At 43.8% G+C, this 20967-nt stretch overlaps 1 protein-coding gene across 2 annotated transcripts in view; it reads right to left on the minus strand.

Moving 5' to 3' along the window:
* Positions 1-10355: 10355 nt before the first annotated feature.
* The window catches only part of HSD17B1 (hydroxysteroid 17-beta dehydrogenase 1), a 107082-nt gene continuing 96470 nt past the window's right edge, over positions 10356-20967 (minus strand). The window contains exons 5-6 of one of the 2 annotated variants that reach the window (XM_086920487.1): positions 13882-14065; positions 10356-12957 (exon numbers count right to left, since the gene is read on the minus strand). In XM_086920487.1, the coding sequence (XP_086776613.1) occupies positions 12796-12957; positions 13882-14065 (346 nt within the window). In that variant the 3' untranslated portion in view covers positions 10356-12795. The remainder of the gene's footprint in view (positions 12958-13881; positions 14066-20967) is intronic. The other variant, XM_086920488.1, reaches the window with a different exon arrangement.

A 20967-nucleotide genomic window follows, 5' to 3' on the forward strand; every position in this document is an offset into this window, starting at 1 on the left:
AGCCCGTAGCAGGATTAAGCTGGACTCACAGGTAATGAGAAATAGAACACAGCAGGGCTTCCTGGTAGCACGTCATGCATTTACTTTTTCATATACTTTTGCATATGTGCCAACATTTTCAAACTTGGAGATTTTGAAAACAAATCAGAGTAATGTATTTTTTCCATTGGCTTATATTAAAGCAGAGGCAATCATAGGCGGGAGACACTTAAAATAAAGACACTTTTTGGCTGCACAAATCGTGAGTTTTCAACTGGATTGGGTCAATTGGCATATATGCTTTTGTACATTTATTTATACACTTACTTTCAAATGCTTCACACACGTTCCTGCACTTCCATTACAAGATAGCCGCCACACTGACATTTCCTGGAGTCCCTTTTTAGGTCTCACCTAGGCAGCGCACAGCGCTGCTCTAGGAGTGACCTTTAGTAATAGGTCAGCTCTTTTCAAGCACTCGTGCTTGTGCTGGCGTCTACCTTGCGGGAGCAAGCAGCCCATGGGTCTACACCACCGCTGTTCACTCGCGCAACGTGGATGCCAGCACAAGCGCCAGTGCTTGTAAACAGCTGTTTGCATTTTCCTGGTTGCCCTCACTATCCCTTGTTTTACCAGCCATTTCCTTACATCCGTGACGCGGGAACCATATACCTCCAAATAAACTGCTTATGAGTAAGCGAATCCCCTGTTTATCTTAAGGAGGCACGTCATATCTGCATTCCAGATCTACCATACTGGCTGTCGCCAGCGAGGTTTGTGTCCCCAGGGTAAAATCGTGGACTTGAAACAGTGCAGTAAGGAAATGTCTATTTACTCTGTGTAGTGAGGAATTGTAAACTACGGAAGTTTTACTCTCTTCAATACCCTAGAATTACGCTCTCTCGCGTGCATTCCGTCTCTCTGGTTTTCCCCTTTCTCTCTCCTCTTCCTTCACTGCCTCTCTCCCTCCCTCTAGTCCTTTACTCCTTCTCATCCTTTCTTTATCTCGCACTTTCTCTCTCTATCTCTGTATCCTATCCCTGTGTCTCTTTTCTGCTCTCTGTGGCATTGTCTGTCTAAAGCACACACACTTGTGTATATTTGTTTATATCAACACTCCGACCCCGTCCTCTTTTCCTGTTTACCATTGGTTACGTGTCTTTAAATTTTGTTTTACACTATGGTTGTCTAAACACTCTATCCCTTGAGTACACCATCACTAAGGGTTTCTGATAAAAAATAAGATTCACTGTAAGAAGGTTTACATGGTCACACCATATTTTTCTCTTAATTTACGGCAACAGGACAGTGAAAGCAAAAGAGCATGTGACTTTAGTCCACTTGTCAATATATTCGGGAATGCGACTTTCACTTTTCTATTATTGAGATCCAGATTCCTTCGTGGACACTGTTGTCGCTTTATGTGCTCACACATTTCACGAGCTGCTGTATGTTTTGTTTTCTCTTCATCGTTGCACTCATAATTTACTTCAGTGTACCAGTCATAATGCTCCCGCATGCTGGGGAAAAGACAGTCTTCCTTTTTGACTTAAAATGGCAGCTTTTATGATACGATCTGTGCATGTCTCATTCATTTACTTTTCATTCATTTGTTCACCCTCCGCTTTTTATTTATCCTTTCAGAAAGCAGGAATCTTCACTAAGTTGCACCACTGGTCTGCACGTCATAGCCGTACATATTTAAATCACCGGAACCCAGTTCGTTTTATTCACGTATACTTACCCGGGCCCTTATTTATGAGGCCTTGCGTCAGTTTTGCGCCGCCGGTGTGTGTCTTTTTGTGACGCACCAGCGGTGTACAAAATGCGCCTTGTGGCGCCATATTTAAAAAGTGACCCATCTAGGTAGATGCGTCACTTTTTAAACCCCTGCGCCACATTATACCTGTGTCAGGTATAATGTATGCAGAGGGGGCGTTCCCCCGCAAAAAGCCTCGTAATAGTGACGCAGTGAAATCTATGAGATTTCACTGCGTCACTTTTAGGATGCTGTTGCGTCAAAATCTTGCGCCCTCCTCACAGCAGGCGTAAGACCGACACAAGCCCTTTCACATGGGGCTTTCCCCATGTGAAAGGACGCATTACTGGACTTGCATCACTTTTGTGACACACTCCAGCAATGCGTCACTTTTGCGCTTACAGATGCGTCAGAAATACTGACTTATCTGTAAGTCCTTGCGACATGATGCGTCATACATTAAATATGACGCATCATTGGTGTCGCAAGGAGTGCGCAGTGAAAAGTGACGCATCGCTGTTTTCACACAGCGATGCGTCACTTTTCATAAATGAGGCCCCCTGTGTTGCTGGTTGTGTGTATTCCACCAACATTCATTTATTACTTTCCAGGAGAGTATATCCTCTCCCAGAGTAGGGGGAGGAGCAATTAATTCACTATATTAAACAAATAAATTGTTCTGTGTTGCAAATTAATCTTTCAAATTTTTGTAAATGTAATGTCTTGCTTTATCATGCTATTTCATGTTCCGCTGGCCTTTCTCCTCACTCTTGCCTTGCATGTTTTAGTGTTGCATTTGAAGTAGCACATGGAAACAAAATAATAACCAAGTGCACATAAAGCTTCTCTTTTGTGCTGCTACCTATTACCACCCTTCTTTAACGGTGCAATATTGCTTAAAACTAAATCCACCTAACCCTCTTCCAAAGCCCTATTCTACTGCATGGCTAAACACTTACAAGCTTCCGTCGGCGAGACTTATTGGCTATGCCAAACTTGTTTGTTCATGTCAGGCTAAATAAAGACCTAAACATGCTCTGTATGTGGTCACTAGTCAAAAATGTGCATAATCTCTACTATTTAGCTTGCGGCTGGATGATGAGTAAGGAGTCAGATATTTTAGTTGATTCCTGCCTAAATTGCAGATATTATGGAAAGGGGCGACCACTCGGTCCCCCCGAACGTATGGTCGGGTGCCTCAATCCCCCCGGGAAGCCATTTTGGGCGGGAGGCGTGTCACGGCTGGTATGCCCGAAGCTGCGTAGCCGGGGCGCGCCTTTTCCCGCCCAAGAGGAGGCTGTCCTAGACACCTACACCGTTGGCCATGCCCTGTAGGCGGTCGGAGGAGGGTCCACGCCCTCCCGGAGAAGAATAAATGGAGCAGCAATCCAAGGAAGCATCCTCTTGTTCCTGTGCTTGGAAGCTGCACCTCCTCGTTGCACGTGAGCCCTTGACGGAACAAGAGCCAATTTTGAAAAATTGAATTTTTGTGTTTCTTCTTTCAGCGAGTTCGAAGCTTTCGGACCTAGACGATGCCTAGCAAGAAGGTCGGAAAGAGGGTTGGAACCGACCAGATGCTTCTTATGCTGATGAAGGACATGGCGGACATGAAGAAGCAGATGGTGGCAATGAATGGTGCGGGTGGACCAAAGAGAGTCATCGGACCAGCATTGCCAGGAGTAGTCCCTAACGGGAGAGGTAGAAGAGCCAAGAAGGGGGCATCGGGTGGGGAGGCCCCGGTTCCCGAACCACCTCCAGCGAACCCGGTCACCCCGACCGAGGCCCCAGTTCCGGTCCCGAACGCGGGACAACCGATCCCTGTGGTGGTCACTCCTGTGAATGGGGAAGATATGCCTCCTGAGCTGGCTGCCCAGTTGGCGGCATGGTTGGGCAGAGAGAATGAGGGGGCCACGGCGGATGAAGCCAGGTCGATAATGAAGCAGTTGCGGCAATCGAAGGATGCTGCGAAGGCACCGTGTCCTCTTGTTTCCCCACAGGTTCCCGTGGAACAACCAGTATCGGGCGTGGGTTCGGCAGCAACAACGGTCACAGCTACCGGTTCAGGTAAGCAACCACTGCCGATGGCGGGGGAGGGATCGGTCCCCTCGAGGAGGGAAAAAGTAGTTCAACATATCCCGATTGAGGTGAAAGAAAGGATTTGGGCGGATAAATATGTGAACATGTTTTCCTTGTTGACCGATCACTATGAGATTGAGCATGTAAAGAACCAGAAAGAGTTTTTGCATCCTAGTGTATGGCGCGCAAAGATGGCGGGTTTCAGAGTAGATGAAACGATCGCCAATTGGGCCAGAGCGTTTGGAATGTTCACTGCAATTATGGGGGAACGTAGGCCTGAATTATTGGTGGAATTGCCTGTTTATCAGACACGTATCATGGAATTTTATGAAACGTACGGGGGTAATCAATGGTGTTGTTATGATAGCATATTTCGTAAGTCCAAGGAGCACGACTCATCTCTGACGTGGGATTGTTTCGACTCCATTTCATGGCAAAAAATTGAGAGGTCAAGCACGGCGAAGTCGCCATCTTTAGGCGGAAACGGGGTTGAGCCTTCCCGCCCTTCGTTGGGGGCGCCCTTTCGGGCGGGTACAAACAGTGATCAGAACACAAAGAATAATGGCAACCCGGGTAAGAAAGGGGTCTGCTGGAGCTTTAACAGAGGCAAGTGTTCTAGGCCACAGGGAGCTTGCAAGTTCAGGCATGAGTGTGCAGGGTGCGGACAGTCTTCGCACCCCGAGAGTACGTGCAGAGCCAAGACTGGTGATACGGGAGGTAGGGGAGGCGCCAAACAGGTCTGAAATAGACCAAGGGGCGCCATTACCTACCCCTGTTGATATCATGGCACTGATCCCTTGGCTGAACGAATACCCGGATCATATCTCCGCCGGGGTGTTGCGAGACGGTTTCTCATATGGTTTCCGCATCCCGGCGGGGGATTTTTGGGGGGAAGCACAATGTAAGAACCAACTATCGGTTCAGCAGAATACGGCGGTGGTGCAGGCAAAGATTGGGAAAGAAGTGGCCCGAGGTCGGGTTGCTGGACCATATGACACACCACCAGTTGGCGATTTTGTTTGTTCACCTTTGGGAGTGGTCCCGAAAAAGGACCCGGGGGAGTTCAGGTTAATACACAATTTGTCGGCTCCTAGGGGTCTTTCGGTGAACGATGCGATTGACCCGGGAGTTTGTTCGGTGCGGTACGCATCCTTTGATGAGGCCGTCGCCATTTTGAATCGCCTGGGGCCCGGAGCGCTGATGGCTAAATCAGATATCGAGTCAGCGTTCCGGTTGCTCCCGGTACACCCAGACAATCAGCGTCTCCTAGGTTTTAGGTTTCAAGGACGCTATTACACGGATAAATGTATGCCAATGGGTTGCTCCATCTCTTGTGCGTATTTTGAGAAATTCAGTAGCTTTTTGCAATGGGCTTTCACAAGAGCCACGGGTTTTACACATGTTATGCATTATCTTGATGATTTTCTGTTTCTGGGGGCAGCCGGGGATGTGGAATGTGCACAGGCCTTGAGTGAATTCTGTAATCTTAAGAAGGTATTTGGTGTGCCACTGGCACCAGGTAAGACGGTAGGGCCATCTACTACACTCGAGTTTCTCGGAATTGAGCTCGATTCTGTAGAGGGATGCTTCCGCTTGCCTAAAGAGAAGGTGATGAAATTCAGGGCCTCGCTCAAAATATGTCTCGGCGTGAGAAAAGTAACTCTCCATCAGTTACAACAGGCTGTGGGTCAGCTTAACTTTGCCCTGAGAGTAATACCGATGGCTCGCCCCTTTTCCCGTTCTATCGCACAAGCCATGGTGGGCCTCAAGGAAGGGCACCACCGCACAAGACTGTCAGCAGAGGTTCGCCAGGATATGCGCATATGGCTGGCATTTCTGGCGGATTTCAATGGTCGTGTCGTGTGGACCGATTCCCCAGTTTCCTCGGAAGAACTGGGGTTGTGGACCGACTCGGCTGGGAGTGTAGGTTTTGGCGCCATATTCGGCAATCAATGGTCGGCGCGAACCTGGCCTGAGTGGTGGCACGATAATGGACTCACTGCTAACATTGGGTTTCTGGAACTGTTCCCTATTCTGGTAGCCGTAGAAACTTGGCCAGAGGGGTTTCGGGATCGCTCTGTGGTGTTCTGGTCTGATAATATGACCGTTGTTGAGTGTATCAATAGTCAGGCAGCACGCTGCAAATGGATTTTGAGATTGCTGAAGGAAATTGTCCTGCTATGTATGAGACTGAACGTCCACTTTAGGGCAAGACACATGCCAGGGGTACTAAACCAGGCAGCTGATGCGCTCTCTCGTTCCCATATGCAGGCCTTCCGGGGTTTTCTGCCCACAGCGGACTCGGTGGCGGCACCATTTCCCGAAGCTCTCTGGTCTCTCGGTGCCCCGGATTACAAAACCTCGTGGGAGAGAGTCTAGCACCCAGGACAAGGAAGGCATATGAAGGGGCGTTCCGTTCTTATTGGTCTTTTTTAGGGTCAGCTAGGGGGGAGCAATGGGGGCAGGAGGAGTATGTCCTGAAATTTCTGGTATCTTTACATCAGGCAGGCAAATCAGTGGCTACGGCCAATAGGCACCGGGCCGCCATTTCTTTCATGGCACGGGCCCATGGCATCCAGGACCCCACATCGTCCTTTCTGGTGCAAAAGGCCCTGCGTGGGTGGCAACGCATTGAGGGTCGTAGAGTGGATGAGAGGCACCCGATAGGTTTAGAAAGGTTGTCCTTGTTACTGTCCGTACTCCCTGCGACATGTTCATCTCAATCTGAGACGGTGCTATTCCGGGCCGCTTTTGCATTAGCATTCCATGGGGCTATGCGGGTAAGCGAACTGGTAGCGAGGAACAAGCAGGATACGGGGGGAGGTCTGTGTCGAGAACACATTCGAATAAAGGGCGAGACAATGGTAGTCTCTATAGCCAAGTCAAAGACCGATCAGGGAGCGATCGGGGACAGTGTGGCAGTCCAGCGGATTCCGGGATCTCCCATGTGCCCGGTAAAATGCGTAGAGGAGTATTTAGCGCAGAGGGCGGCATCATGGGGGGGAAGCTTGCTGAGGCACACCGATGCCATCCCACTGACTAGGTTTCAATTTCAGCAGGTGTTAACAATGGCAATCACGGCAGCGGGCTTGAACCCGAGCGATTTTGGGACCCATTCCTTCCGGATAGGGGCTGCGACAGAGGCTACAGCCAGGGGTCTGAATGTTGAAAAGGTGAAACAGTTGGGGCGTTGGTCCTCGAACTGTTATAAAAGGTATGTGCGGTTGCACATGTTGTGAAGCCTATGTCATGTACTCACGCTTCTTGTTTTCTGTTTGGTTTACAGTTTCGCGAGCAGGCTTTGCGGGGCGGACTGTGCAGTTGACCCGACACCTGGGGACCAGCGGTCAAAGATCACCGGCTGAGGAAAGAGTGGTGTGGGTCGTTGGCCACTCATACGTGAGGCGTGCCGCGGACGTATTCAAAGCAGGTGACATGATTCACGTGGCTGGTGAATACGGGTACAGGGTGACCTTCCACGGAAGGGGCGGGCTCTGTATTGACCAGTTTCAAAGTTTTATTGAGGGATTGTTAGGGCGGACGAGGTCACCGCCATGTGTAATCATAGTGCATCTTGGGGGCAATGATTTGGTGACCATTGGTCGACGAGTACTCCTCGAGTCAATTTTGTCCGCAGTGAGTTGGTTGGCGAGAAGGGTTCCGGGGTCCACAATTGCATGGTCGCACATGATTCCTCGGAAGGTGTGGCGGGGGGCCCTCTCAGTGTCAGCTTTGAACCAGTCGGTAAAGAAGGTTAATAACAAAATGAGTAGGTTGTTTCGTACAGGTAAATTGCATTGTATTCCACACGGATGTATCCGGGGGGACCATATGTATTTGGAGGATGGGGTCCATTTGTCCCGGGAGGGTAATGTCTTACTCATAGGAGACTTCATAGCTTAGTTAAAGAGTTTACGTAGCCATGACCTTTCGTAGGAGCTTTTGTGGGGGGTCCGGATAGCCGGTCAACTATCCGGCCTGTGGCGGTAAGGTCATGATCGGTGAGCAGTAATTGGAAGATCCCTAGAGGTGGGGCGCCACCCATTATGGATGGGAGCGCCCAGGGGGAGGCGGCCATTGGCCCCTCACACGGGGAGGCGGTACCCTTCTAAGGATGGGACTGCCGAAAGGGAAGGCGGTCAAGACCCCTCCCTGGGGAGGAGGTGCTACGGGTCCCCTCCTTGGAATTTCCCGGGGCCAGGACATCCGCGACGGCGGATGTGGTAAGCAGTGTGGGGTGGGAGGGGGGTCTACGCTACCTTCTAGACACCTCACACGAGTCCTCGGACGACCACCAAGATGGCGTCGAGTAAGTATGGGCCCCTGTTAAGACAAGGGAAATTGGAATTTGGCACAGAGGTACAGTCCTCTGTGCACCCGCCCCTCACAAGTAAGGGGGGAGTCTGGTATTAGGGATCTGACACCGGTTACGACCTTGCCGTTGGCCCGTAATGTTAGGATGTACAATTTGAATTTTGAGAAATGCATTTACAGGATGTTTTAGAATCGGCTAGGAGAACCTTTGTATTAGAGATATGTTAAGGTTAGCCAATAAACATCGAATGTATAAATGAAATTGTACATGTTATGAAACTGTTATTTTAATGTTTTAATTTTGTTTCATATTTTAATAAATACGGCCGGGAGGGTAACTCCCTCCCGCCTTCCAAAAGCTCAAGAACTGTATCCGTCTTCCCATTCTTGGGGATTGTGTTGGGAGGGGGTGACGGGTATCCAGGCCATATGTACTCTTTTTTCACGCACTGGGTAAATAGAAGATTGTGTACTATTTGGCATGTGCAGGTAAATAGTAACTTCCCAAAAAATACCCACAAACAAGGCAGATTTGAATGCATGCAATATGAAAATGAAAAATATCAGGAGAAACTCGGTGATAGCAGTTCATCACAAAGCTTCATAAACACATATCACCAGCCATCAAAATCCGGAACAGTAAACAAGAGAGCTCCTCAGTAAGTGAATTTTAAAGGAATAAGTGAATTATAAAGTACAAAGATATAAAAAACGTGTTCCTGAGACATAAAGTGCAAAGATTCCAAGCCCCAAACGTAATAATAAAACTCACTCTGACGGGGAAGATGGAAGCCAGTGCAAGACTTTGGGGAAATAAAATGTCTTTTAAAAGACTTCTAAATAAAATCTGCTGCATTTGAAAGAAACAAGTTCATCATCCAGATGCTCGGTGCATGAAAGAAAACGACAAAAACACCCAAATACTATTTCCTTGCTAGAAAATGCTTTCGCTTTCCTTGTGCGTTCTCATTTGTCACAGCAAACAAGACACACTTTAGAGTGAATGGCAAAGAAATTCAAGTGTGTTTTTCATTGAAATGATGTTTATAAATAAGCCACTGCTCCTGTACACAAAAGTAATCAATGGCTTTTCATTTAGAAAAGGGCACTCTTTTTTTAATTAATGTTTTTCCATTTAAACCACTAGAGCTATCCTTACAGTAGAAAGCTATTTCCGGGCCCAGCACCTCGGTTTGCGTTAATGATGTATTTAGATACAATCTGTTGTGAAAAACCTCCATTCAGAGATGAACACGCAAAAAAAAACAGGAGAGGCCTCATATTGTCAACAAGATGAAGGGGAGGGGGACAATGAGGTAGGAAAGAACTGGTGAGGAAGCGCCATACCCATTCAGCTAGGGGTGGATTAGAAGGTTACCTTGACAGATCTCTAAAAAAGGTATATTTAGAGTCGTAGGCAGGGCGAATATGCCCCCTTTAAGGATAGGACAATGGAATCTTCCTTGAGCCAAGCCACCTGTAGAGAGAGGACTTGTAATTGGCTGACCCAATAGTAAAATGTGAACACTCCGGACAGGCCATCTCTGAAAGGCGGTCATGAGTACGAGTGTCATGTGAATCCCTGAGAGGCGAGGCCCAAGTTTTATCCAGGAGCTGCCATTAAGAGTAGCACAGAGCATAAGTCCATACATTCCTCCAGTGCTTAATTTGTAAACAAACATAAGTGCTGGGGCGCTTGTCAGGATGTCACCGCAGCTTGCGCCACCCATTGCCACTGCCAGCACTGCCAATGACAGAACCTAAACAACTGCTTGGTGCACTTATATTCCTTAATTTCATTTTTCTATTCGCTCAGTCTTACCTACCCTACCTTAAGCAATACCTACCCTTATGATAGGTGTAAACACTTGTCTGAGGTACTCCTGTAAGAATAATGCCTCTGAGTGATTAGTTCTCATTGTCAGTAAATACCCAGCATAAAGGAGCCAGCTCAAATTTTGAAACAACATGTAGAAAGCTCTCCTAGAAACACAAAGAATGTACATTTAGGGAACCTTCTCTTTACCAAATTGACGAAAGCAGCCTTCTTGAGTTTTCGAAACTCCTTGTGCCAGACCCCATTGGCAGTGGAAGTACTGTGGCAGAATGGGCACCATCATTTCCCTCTAAATAATGGCGTAACATTACACAATATGTGATGCATAATATAATTATAGGAATAGACTGTACACAACAAACGTTGGTCCCAATAACAGGCAGATTTGGATTTTTTAAATAATCTTTATTGAAAAATCAAGGCTCTAGCAAGAAAACTATCAGTGATCTGTAGCAGGCACATAAAACCAGCTACTAAAAACAGAATATCAGTAGATAAATCATTTAAATAACAGTGGATCAAGCAGTTCATGTAGATTTCGAGCAGCATTCGCTACCTTTAAATGCTCCCAATGACAGGGTTATTGCAGTATACCCTCGTGCTCTTTCCTTAGCACGTGTGTAAGGTTCTTATTTATAGAAGAATAACGCAGGGACATTCGAGATGATTCTACAAGTAAAATAAGGTCAGGGTGCAAAATGCCCTCGAGGAGCCCCGACTGCATGGCATAATGAATCAGAAACTCGGACACACAAATGTAGGAGCCATTGTCTTCCAGAGTGGAAAGGAGGAGCAGCCCCTCACATTTAATCGAGATAAATAGATGGAGTGGTGATCAAATATGATGAAGTAAATTCACATTTCAGCATTATTTGTTCAGGTAAAATGTCCATCTGGTGCAAATTCTACATGCATGCATTTTGGTATTTTTTTCACTCAAGGACAAAATCTCTTAAAATTCTTTATGAATCTCACAAATTTACTCCAAAATTGGAAGTAATCCTGTGAGAGTAAGTTTCAAGCGTTTAGAAACCTGCCTTTTGAATTGTAGCCACAACTTTCCATCAAGTATGTTGTCTGAAAGGAAAAACGTACCTCTTATAAGCTTGTTTTACTTCAGTTGTAGAGAATATTTCCAATCTTTAACTACAGTGAGGCACCTTAGCAATTGATCCGACTTTTTCTCTTCATTGTGTAAACAAATTGTCCTAATTGCATTTCCAGGCTCATGAGATCAACTTAGTACTGCTGAAATAATTTTGCAATGCCAAGGCTTACTAGCATAGAGGGACGACAAAGAAATGCATGAGGGGGGTAAAAATGTGTCGAAAATCATAAAGGGGAGAGGAGTTGTCCTAACGGCTAGGGCAGCCGACCTTGAATCGGGGGAACCGGGTTCAAGACTCGGCAATGACGCTGAACATCCAGTGATTCTGGGCAAATCACTTAATCTCCAAGTGCCAAACAAAAATGAATGTGTCCTCATGTAGCGCAACTGGTGCTATATAAAGTGCTCTGATACCCGATACCGCGTCAAGTTTGCACTATAGAAAACTTCATAAAAAAATAAAAATAAAGGATAGTGTATGGAAACAGCAATAATAAACATCTGGATTTGGAAAAAAGGGATATTGTAGAAAGTAGAAACGTTTTATAAAATCTATCTTTTTAAGAAGATGAACAATTCATAAAGACAGGGATATGGGTGGAGTGTGAATTATGGAATGCTGGAGGCTACAAAAGCCATCCTACAAATGGTAACAAACCATTACTGACAGCCCATTAGTTTTCTGTACGAAAGCTACCCTTTGTTGTAAATTAGTTTATTTGAAACAAAGACTTCTTAGGTAAATCATGCGAATCAGGGCTAGTTTTGCCAGAGCCAGAAAGAGTTACAGTATTCCACAGTAAATTCAGCTTTCACAGATACAGCAAAGATTGAAAATGTCTGAATTTATGTGGTTAGTTCAGTAACACTATGCACTGTACACAGTCATTGAGAAGGAGGGAGGATTAGAATAGTTAAAATTCCAGAAGAGAGGGTGTGTGAAATTTGCAAATTTGTTTTTGTAACATTTCTGAAATGTTAGGCGTATATTTACAAATCTGCAAAATAGGCACATTTTTAAAGAAAAATAGAAAGTTGAAAGTCCCACAAAATGTAGGTTTTGTGATAGAAAAAACTTGCATACTCTACTCTTTTCATCTGATAATGTTCCTGCAAAAATGCTTTGCTAGATCAGACTCCTGCAAATCTATTTTTTTCCAAGACATTTTGCAAAAAAGTAAAGTTTTGGAAAGTGACAAAATTATGCAACTTAGTCTAATGTCTAAATCTGTCATTGTAGAATAACTGCCAGGTTATATATTTTTTTGCTAAAATATATTTTCAGACATGCCTTTATATGAAAATTCCCTGCAAATAATTTGAAGAGGAATATATTTTCTATTTCTTTTCAGGGTGTGGTAGACCACACTACTGCATGGGTGAACAAGTGGTAAAGTCGAAAGAAGTGAAAGAGTCAAAGGTGTTACAAGACAAGCATTGGCAAGGGACTGAAAAATGTAAGACCCTCTTGGGTTGTCTAGCATTGCGATAGGAAGTAGGATGGATTTCACTATTATTATTAGCACCTAGTTTCTATGATTCTCTGGGCCTCCTGTTGCGGAACGAACTCAAATTACAAATATCCAGACATGAATTAATCAGATGTTGACTTCTCCTAAAGCTTTTAACCATTACCTCTGCAATTCTACCAGAAGTCAGCTCAAATGCTGCAAAGGAGGGTTTAATTCCATCCATCCCAGCCCTCCCTTGTCTTCTCTCTGTTTATGGTTTGTCATCTTTCGAGGAAAACACAAACTTGTGCATAGCCCGGACGTAATCCGATCCATTGGTACAGGACAGCTTCAGCTTCATTAGGGGCATGAAGAACTGGGTAGTGAAATACCTCAGTGGGGGGCTGGGGGCTTGTATAGCATCCATGAAAACCTAAAGGATAGAAAGCATACACACTAAGTATGGCTTATCAGTTACATTGAAATACATGGGTGACAAATACATCCAGCCAATGGACAATTAAAAAGGCTGATGTGATGAGTAAAGCTTTCCCCATATTGCCTTTTTGTTATTGGTCTTTTAAAGAAATTACTAAAATATGTTACGCGTCATTTAATTGAACAATTGGATCAGCTTAAAATAAATAAAGGAATTACAAATAAACAACTACAGAAATAACACTTTTAATATCCTGTTCCAAGGCAACAAAAGAACAAATATACACTGTTCCATATCACAAATGCAGGAAAGCTTAAGAAGGAGACACAACAATGGAAGAATAAGAATCAAAAGCATAGAGAAGGTTGGGGGGAGGGGGTCTTAGGATACAGAAATCTACAAGCATTATGTTACATTTTTGACTTTGCAATGCATTTGAAAACAATTATTAAAATACACCATTATTTGCATACAATCCTTAAATGGATTTTCACATTTCAAGACATCCTGTGAAATTAATAGCTGATGTAGACAGTTTTAGCTTGCTAGTCTGTTAGTGTGTACTATGCCCTATGTATATGTTTTGTTGTGTTGGGAAAATATCCAGAGTTTCTTGGGTCTCATTTATTAAGGACAAGGAAATGTTGAGCGGACATTCGGGAATGCAAATTTTTAATGGATAGTTTTTCATGGTCTTTTGCTTTAAAGGCAACCTACTGTTTGAAGGATGCTCCTACATTGCAGCAAAGAACTGGAACAGCCTCTCCACTCACCACCGGACCATCACCTCACTTCCAGAATTCCGAATGGCCATCAAGACCTGGCTGTTCGAATAAGCTTCAGGGGTCTGCAAGTGCCTGGAAACCCTATCGTCCAGATTTGCTGTGCTCTATAAATCCTGATTGATTTAAAACTTACCCGCAAAACATCCTCTGTGTCTTGGGCAACGTCCTGAAATATAGTCTGGCAGTGCTGAAGGTACTGACCATACAGGTCTCTGGTCTCCGGATCCACACTTTCCAGACTCCCGTCTTCTGGGTCAGAGCACTGGACATTATTCAGGAAGTCGGTGTTCACAGGTCCACATTCTATCAAGCTCACACTTAGCAGGACAAGCCAGAGAGAGAAAAACACATTATAAGCGATTGCACCTCAAAAATGTTAACAACTTTTCGAGGCATTCCTCTAATAGATAATGAAAGTAACTGTGTGGTGTTTGCTCCTCTGCAAATATTGCACATTGTGCAATATTCACAGCTAAAGAATTGTGCAACTACTCTAAATATAAACGCAAAGCAGGAAAGAGGGACAAGATGCTTCTTTAGATTAATTGTATTTCCATTACACCGACATTAGCATGTATGCTGTTATTTAAGTTTAAATTCACCCTAACTAATGTAGACATAGGGTTAGTATGACTAGCGTTTAGGAGCTATCTTGCTTCATATGATGTGTGTATTTTATTTCTAGGAGAAGCAGCGCTCACAATTAACAAACAGGATGTGTCTTTGCTTTCTTTCTCATGTCAAATGATTTCCTTCACATGATAGCTGTAGAATGTTCTAATTAGTTGCTACATTCTACCTTCAGAGTACAAGCTGGTCCAATGTATCTTGTTTGTTGCAGATAACTGTCAGTTTGAAGGACGTTTAGAGAAGCTTCATTGTGTAGGATCCCGAGAAACTAACGACCCCTAGATATTATACTAGGTGATCCTTGAAGAGTTGTCTCTTAAATTTCTTCTTGAAATGGAGGAGAGAAGGTGCTTCTTGGATTTGGTTGACATGTTGTTCTTGTTCAACTCATTTGTGCTCTTAAACACAAGACTGGCAGTGTCCTGGGTATGGAGGCAAGTTGAAGGCCGCTGTTTGGTAGACGACTCAACAGGTCTTGCTGGTGACACAGCTGGCCAAAGGGAACCGACTGTTTTACAAGCGCCGCCACAGATCACTAGTCATTTTGACACCTGGGCCTTGCCAGGCTGTGCACAGTGAACCACCTCATGTTATGGCAGTGCTAGTGCCATATTGCTGTGGGTTTATTGGACTCACTTCTCACAAAAGAGGATTCTCGGCTGGAAGATCACGCCATGGCGCTTTTCAGTACGGCACAGTTGCGGCTCTGCATAACAGTTTAAAGTTTACAGTGACTACCTCACAGAGTGTCTTAGTGGTGCAAGCAGTGGTTTGTGTGTCTGGTGCACTGATGGCAGTGAAGCTAGGCTGACGGTGAGGTGAAGGTCAGCTGGTGGTAGAAGGTTCGACACCTGGGACAAATACATTTTAGAAGAATTCTTGGCTTTTTAGGTCTGGCTTTTGATAGTGATCTATTGGGTCCATATCTTTCGGCCATTGGTTTCCTACAATCAAGCTCTTTCAGCTATTGGCTTGAGACTTAGTCAATTATGTCTTGGCTCAGCCCAGTGGAGAATTCCTCTGCCAACTAATGCTGCTGGCTGTTTGGGTGGATTGTCTCAAATCCATTTGAATGCACAAAGGACTATTTTACAACTCAGTTTGTGCTGCATACTCAAGCTCCCACCTTGTTTACCATATGTCTAACCTGCTTACTCTACTCACAGATATATCGTGGCAATGCTCATACACCAAATGGACACACGGAGAGCTAGACCGCATCAGTGAAGACTCAGCAGTGGTGTGGAATCTGCTGGTGCACTTCTGTACCCAGAATCTCACCAGATGTACCCTGTCACTTTGCAATATCTGTGTCAGATATCCTTCACAGATATGAGAAACAGCATCAGTGTACAGGGTACTTGCAAGATTATAGCTCTTCTCTGCTTGTTAAAAAAAATATATAAGATATTTTGCAGGCTATCTGGTGTATGAACTCACAGTGCGATCATCTCCAGGGACTAGATTGTTTCTAGTGCTGTTTTAAAATAGATATGGACTTTTTGAATTTGCGCTGTACAACCCTCCAAAACGGTGAAGTGGCTTTCTACTTACACAGAAGTTTATTTATCCATCCCACGCTATTTGTCTGCAGCCCAAAAAAATCTGTAGCTAAAAAAATAAATAACAGACTTCTTTACGCCGTAGACATTCAATTCCCTCTCGTGGTCATTTATGAAATTCCACCTATCTACAATTGCAGACCAATGTAACATTTCATGGCTTCAGTGGAACTGAATACTTTTCTTAAATATTCTTTCTACACTTTGAAAAAAAATGGCGCAGTTATATCCTTTGTAGTGGACACTTGTTAAGGTGTAAAAGGTTTCTTTATTCAGGAGCAAGTTGTGTTTACATTGTACAAACCTTTGGATATACGGTACATGCTAACATGACCTAAACAATGATATACAATTGAATAACTATCCCTTCCCAAACCTCTACATAATTTCCAATGCCTAAATACCCCTCCCATCTTCTCTTTAAAAGCCTCAAACTCCAGTTTAACTTCTTGTCTTTGAGCCTGCATACCATCTGCGCTGACAAGGCCTACATGTCAATGCACTTTTCCTTCTCTCTCGCCATACTTTTTCCATTGTTCTCTTTACCTGTCTACCAGGATGGGATAGTAGGCATGCTCCGCAAGCGGAGTTTGCAGAGATTTGTTAACTACGCATTGCATTAAAAACACGGAATTCAGGCATACACTCCATAACCAAAGGCCCTGCAAAGCATTATGGGACCAGATTAGCAGTGGGGAGTGAATATTAGAGTATTCAATATCAAAACATCCTCAAGGGGCAGCAGCTCTGGGGCTGAGCTGAAAGCTAATACTATAAATTCTACAAAGAGCTGCAGTTCAACTAGTCGTTGCTTGGTGTCCCTCAAGTCAAATGCTTTTGCATTTGACTCATGAGGGACACCTAGTAACAACTAGTGGAACTGCTGTTTCATGAAAGGGTTTCAATGCTTTTGCATTTGACTCATCAGGGACACCTAGTATCGACTAGTGGAACTGCAGCTTGATGTAATAATTTCAATGCTTTTGCATTTTACTCGTGAGAGACACCTAGTAAAGACTAGTTGAACTGCAGCTCTTCGTAGTATTATTTTGATATTAAATACTATAATATTCACTGCCACTGCTAATCTCACCCCATAATGCTTATCAGGGCCTTTGGTTGGGATTGTATTTTTGCCCATAACTGTGCTTGGGGTGGCCCTAAGAGGATGGGACAACCACCGAATCAATCAGCAAGATGTGCACTTTGTTTTAAAGGCATCTGCTTGGCTCTGTCCCTAGGTTAGGGAGGATCCCAAAATCATCACCTCTTTCACTGCTTGCTAAATTTTCATTTTCACTTTTGTGAAATGACTATATGCATTTTAGCATGTAAAGACAAAGTTACTTGTTATTTTATCAAAAGTATATGAGGTCTGCGTTTATGAGGTCTCTGTTTTATTAATTGGGAGTCAGACGGAGCGAAGTTGCGGAATTCACTGAGTTTTGGTTCAACTTTGTGGAATTCCGCATACGCCCACCCTTAGTGATAACGCAAGTACGGCAGACGTGTCTCTTCCAATGCATGTTCTATAAATTATCACAAATTCAGAACATTACACAGTTATTTCATCATGGTCTTTTGGATATGCTACATTGACATACCATGATGAAATAACTGTGTAGTGCCCTGTATCTGTGATTGTATTAATATAAGGAAGAGCCTTTTTTCATGTATATCTTTACACTAGTTGGGTGGCTTAGTGTTTGTCTATCCATTTGAGCATACGCTACTTGTTCACTATATCTACTTGCCCTATATGTTGGATGTGCAAGCTGTTCGGTGTTACCACTGCTACCTCTTTGTATTGTTCATGTTTTATATCTATTGTGTGAGCATGTGTTCTCTCTGGCTTTAGTGACCTTCAGTGTGTGTGTGTAAGGCTTCCTACCTTGTCGAGTTGTATATATAGGTGCTTCTGTTTGTGTGTGCATGGCTTAGTGTTCATGTATGCAGACCCAGGCATGTACAAATGCTATTTACCAAGGGTATAATAAAACTTGAGGGGGCCCCTGCAAAGTACATGGAGGCCACCCCCATGCTTCGGACCCAGTCAGGGGCTATTTTACACTACTGCTATTTACTTGTGTTACCACATAAACCCAGACCTATTGGCTTTTGCAATGATTGTTACTTCTTTGTGGATGTCTGGTCCGAGGTAGCAGTCAGGTACGGCACCTCAATAATCTCTAGACCCATAAAGGTAGCTGAGTGGGAAGTGCATGTCAGGGCATTTCTGGGATGTAAATATAAAAATCTAATCTGTAGCGGTCGCTAGCTCTTTTTGTGCATACCACATACAGTGCACTCACACCTCACCCCCAGGCACACTATAGTTAAACACAGTTGCACACTTTTTTCACTTTTTTTTTAAACCACATGTAAGCACAGTTGCTTACTGTCTTCATGCACATCACATGTAAGCACAGGAGCCCTGCACCGCCTCTAGGATATAGGATATAGACTGCAGTTGCAGTCCAGTAAGCATTCTGCTTGATGAGAGCAATATTCAAGGCTTTCATGTTTTCAATGTGGACTTTTTGTGGATTTAGTGGTGGTTTCTCAGGGTTTTGCCGTGTTTATTTAGCTGCTTAACCCCCGAAATAGACATAATACTGCATTTTTTTCAGGATTTTCAAAATTACTGCCCTTTGCAGTGATTGTCACAGGGTTCATATTTAAGGTAAGGAGGTGTATAATAGGAGGCTGCGTTCTGTCTTTCCACTGGCAGTGTCTCCATTCGACTTATGGCTGATTGATAAGAATAGAAGTCTGTGTATTGTACTCACACTCACAGACTCTCTTATATCTCATTGCCGCTCACATTCTGTGTGTATGAACTCTGTCTGGTTTACAGGACTCAATTCCTGGACACAGTTGGCAATTTCTGGACACAGTTTGGGTGGATCATTACCATACTCGTCATTATTTCTATTTCTATTTCTATTTAGGGGGTTTTGTAAAGCGCATGGTGACGCACAGCGGCGTGTCCCCGCGCTGAGGAGCGACTCTTACTGGAACCTATAGAAGCGGCATACCTTACTGAGCGAATAGTGCAGTTTTAAGTTTGGCTCTAAAAATTGATTCTGATGGCTCTAATCTCAATGCCATGGGTAGTTTGTTCCATCTTGAGGCTGCAAGGTGCCTGAAGGATCTTCCGCCCATCCGTGCTCTAGACACCTTGGGAACAACCAGGAGTCCAGAGCGGAGGATCTCAACGATTATAACATTGTGGGGGTGGCCAGCCCTGCCAACAGCTAGGAACCGTGCAGAACTTGTAAAACTTTAAACTACACAAGTTTAATTTGCTGCCCTGCTGTCTAAAACATCTGAAACCTCATGCAGGTCTGACACTGCTGCTCTGAACTGTTTATTGGATTATGTGAAAGTTGTGCTACTGTGGTTGCATAGGGATTCCTAGCTGCCAAGTGACCCCATGCAAAATTTCACAGTTTCCCATTCTTAGCCCTGTAATTGATGTCACATTGCAATTTAGGATTTAAAATGTTTATGTTAAGATTGTAATCAAGGACTCAAAACCCTATCAATTGTCTTAAAAACTAGGATTAGTTGAACTAGTCACACATTACAATGGGGCACCATCCAGCAGTTAATGTTTGTTTTAATGCTTTTTTGGTGCGTGGAGTATTTGATATCAAGTTTTTACCACTGTACCATGCACATGGTGACAACATACTTTTCACAGGTATTTGTCACTACATATTGTAGTGAATGTTTAAAGCCTGGAATTTAGACAGCTGACCTGCTATCAATACTGGCTTGTGAGCAAAGGGGCCTGATTCTTCAAACGTTTTACCCAATCTGTAATTATGGAGGAATGTGAAAGTACATGTTGCCCAAGATTCGTATGAGCCAACTATTTCTCCAATCAGTGGCAGAATTAAACACTGCCAAAATATTAAATACTTTTTTTCTACTCCCAGATTTTCTGCAATGGACACAATAATTAGATCTGACCTGAAAACATGCTTCTAAACCCTGCACCTTTAATCAAACACCAAAACTGGAGGGAACAAGTGGAAAAAGAAAAACCATGTTAGTAATACCCCTAAACAAGAAAGCGTAAGCAGACTAATCTCTCTTGCTGCTTGTACACCAAAATCACATTGTTTTGGCGCCATACGGGAGAAATAAAAAAATTACTCATTCTTTCACACTATATTTTCTTAGTGTCACAGTTTAGTTTGTGGAATTGCACGTGTTTAGCAGTGTCAACATCTATTTCCCTTTCAACTGTGTTTTATCAGTTATTACAGGTTAAAACCTAAACTAGGAAAGCTTACATTTCCTACATGCTGCAACCATGCTGCAGCTTGTTTGAACCATGTGTTAAACTGTCGAGATTTGGAAACAAGCGGGGGTGCCTCTGTGAGACACCTTGTAGAACATGCATTTCGACTTTATTTGCTAAGCTGTGGCCATATAACAATCTAAGATCTGTGTGGGGTTGTAGGGCAATTTCTGAAATGTGTCAGTCTAACCTATGATGTCAACAGTTGGCAGGAGCACTTTGACGGAGGAAACAAGGGGTAAATTAAAATATGACTTTCCATGTTATCTAATTAGGATTCCATTATGTGATTTTCCAGACATGAGGCACTGACCAATGGAAAGGGTGATTTAACAATGATCTGTGACATTACAGATGATAATTTGTTCAAGCTTCAAAAATACACATATTTGCTTTACTCCCTTTGCCTTCACTCTACTGCCAACAAACGAGAGTAGTGCCAATTTCTATTCCCAATAGCTCATCTAATCTACACATACGATCTCTCCACTTATAGCTGTTTTGAAATGGATCCAGCAGAAAGTTTAATTTAGTAAAATAAATAGCATATTTCACTTAAAACACTCTTAAGCTCAACAACCAGAAGTTAGAAGTTAACAATCTCTGGGAGCACAGAAATGTTAGAAGTAAATCTATCTTCCAACTGGACCAGTGTTTCCCAAATTGTAGGTTGTAGAATAATTTTTGGTGGGCCCCGAAAGTTCAAGTAAACAAT

Source organism: Lissotriton vulgaris, chromosome 5 (genome assembly GCF_964263255.1).
Source record: "Lissotriton vulgaris chromosome 5, aLisVul1.2, whole genome shotgun sequence".
Lineage (NCBI taxonomy): Eukaryota > Metazoa > Chordata > Amphibia > Caudata > Salamandridae > Lissotriton > Lissotriton vulgaris.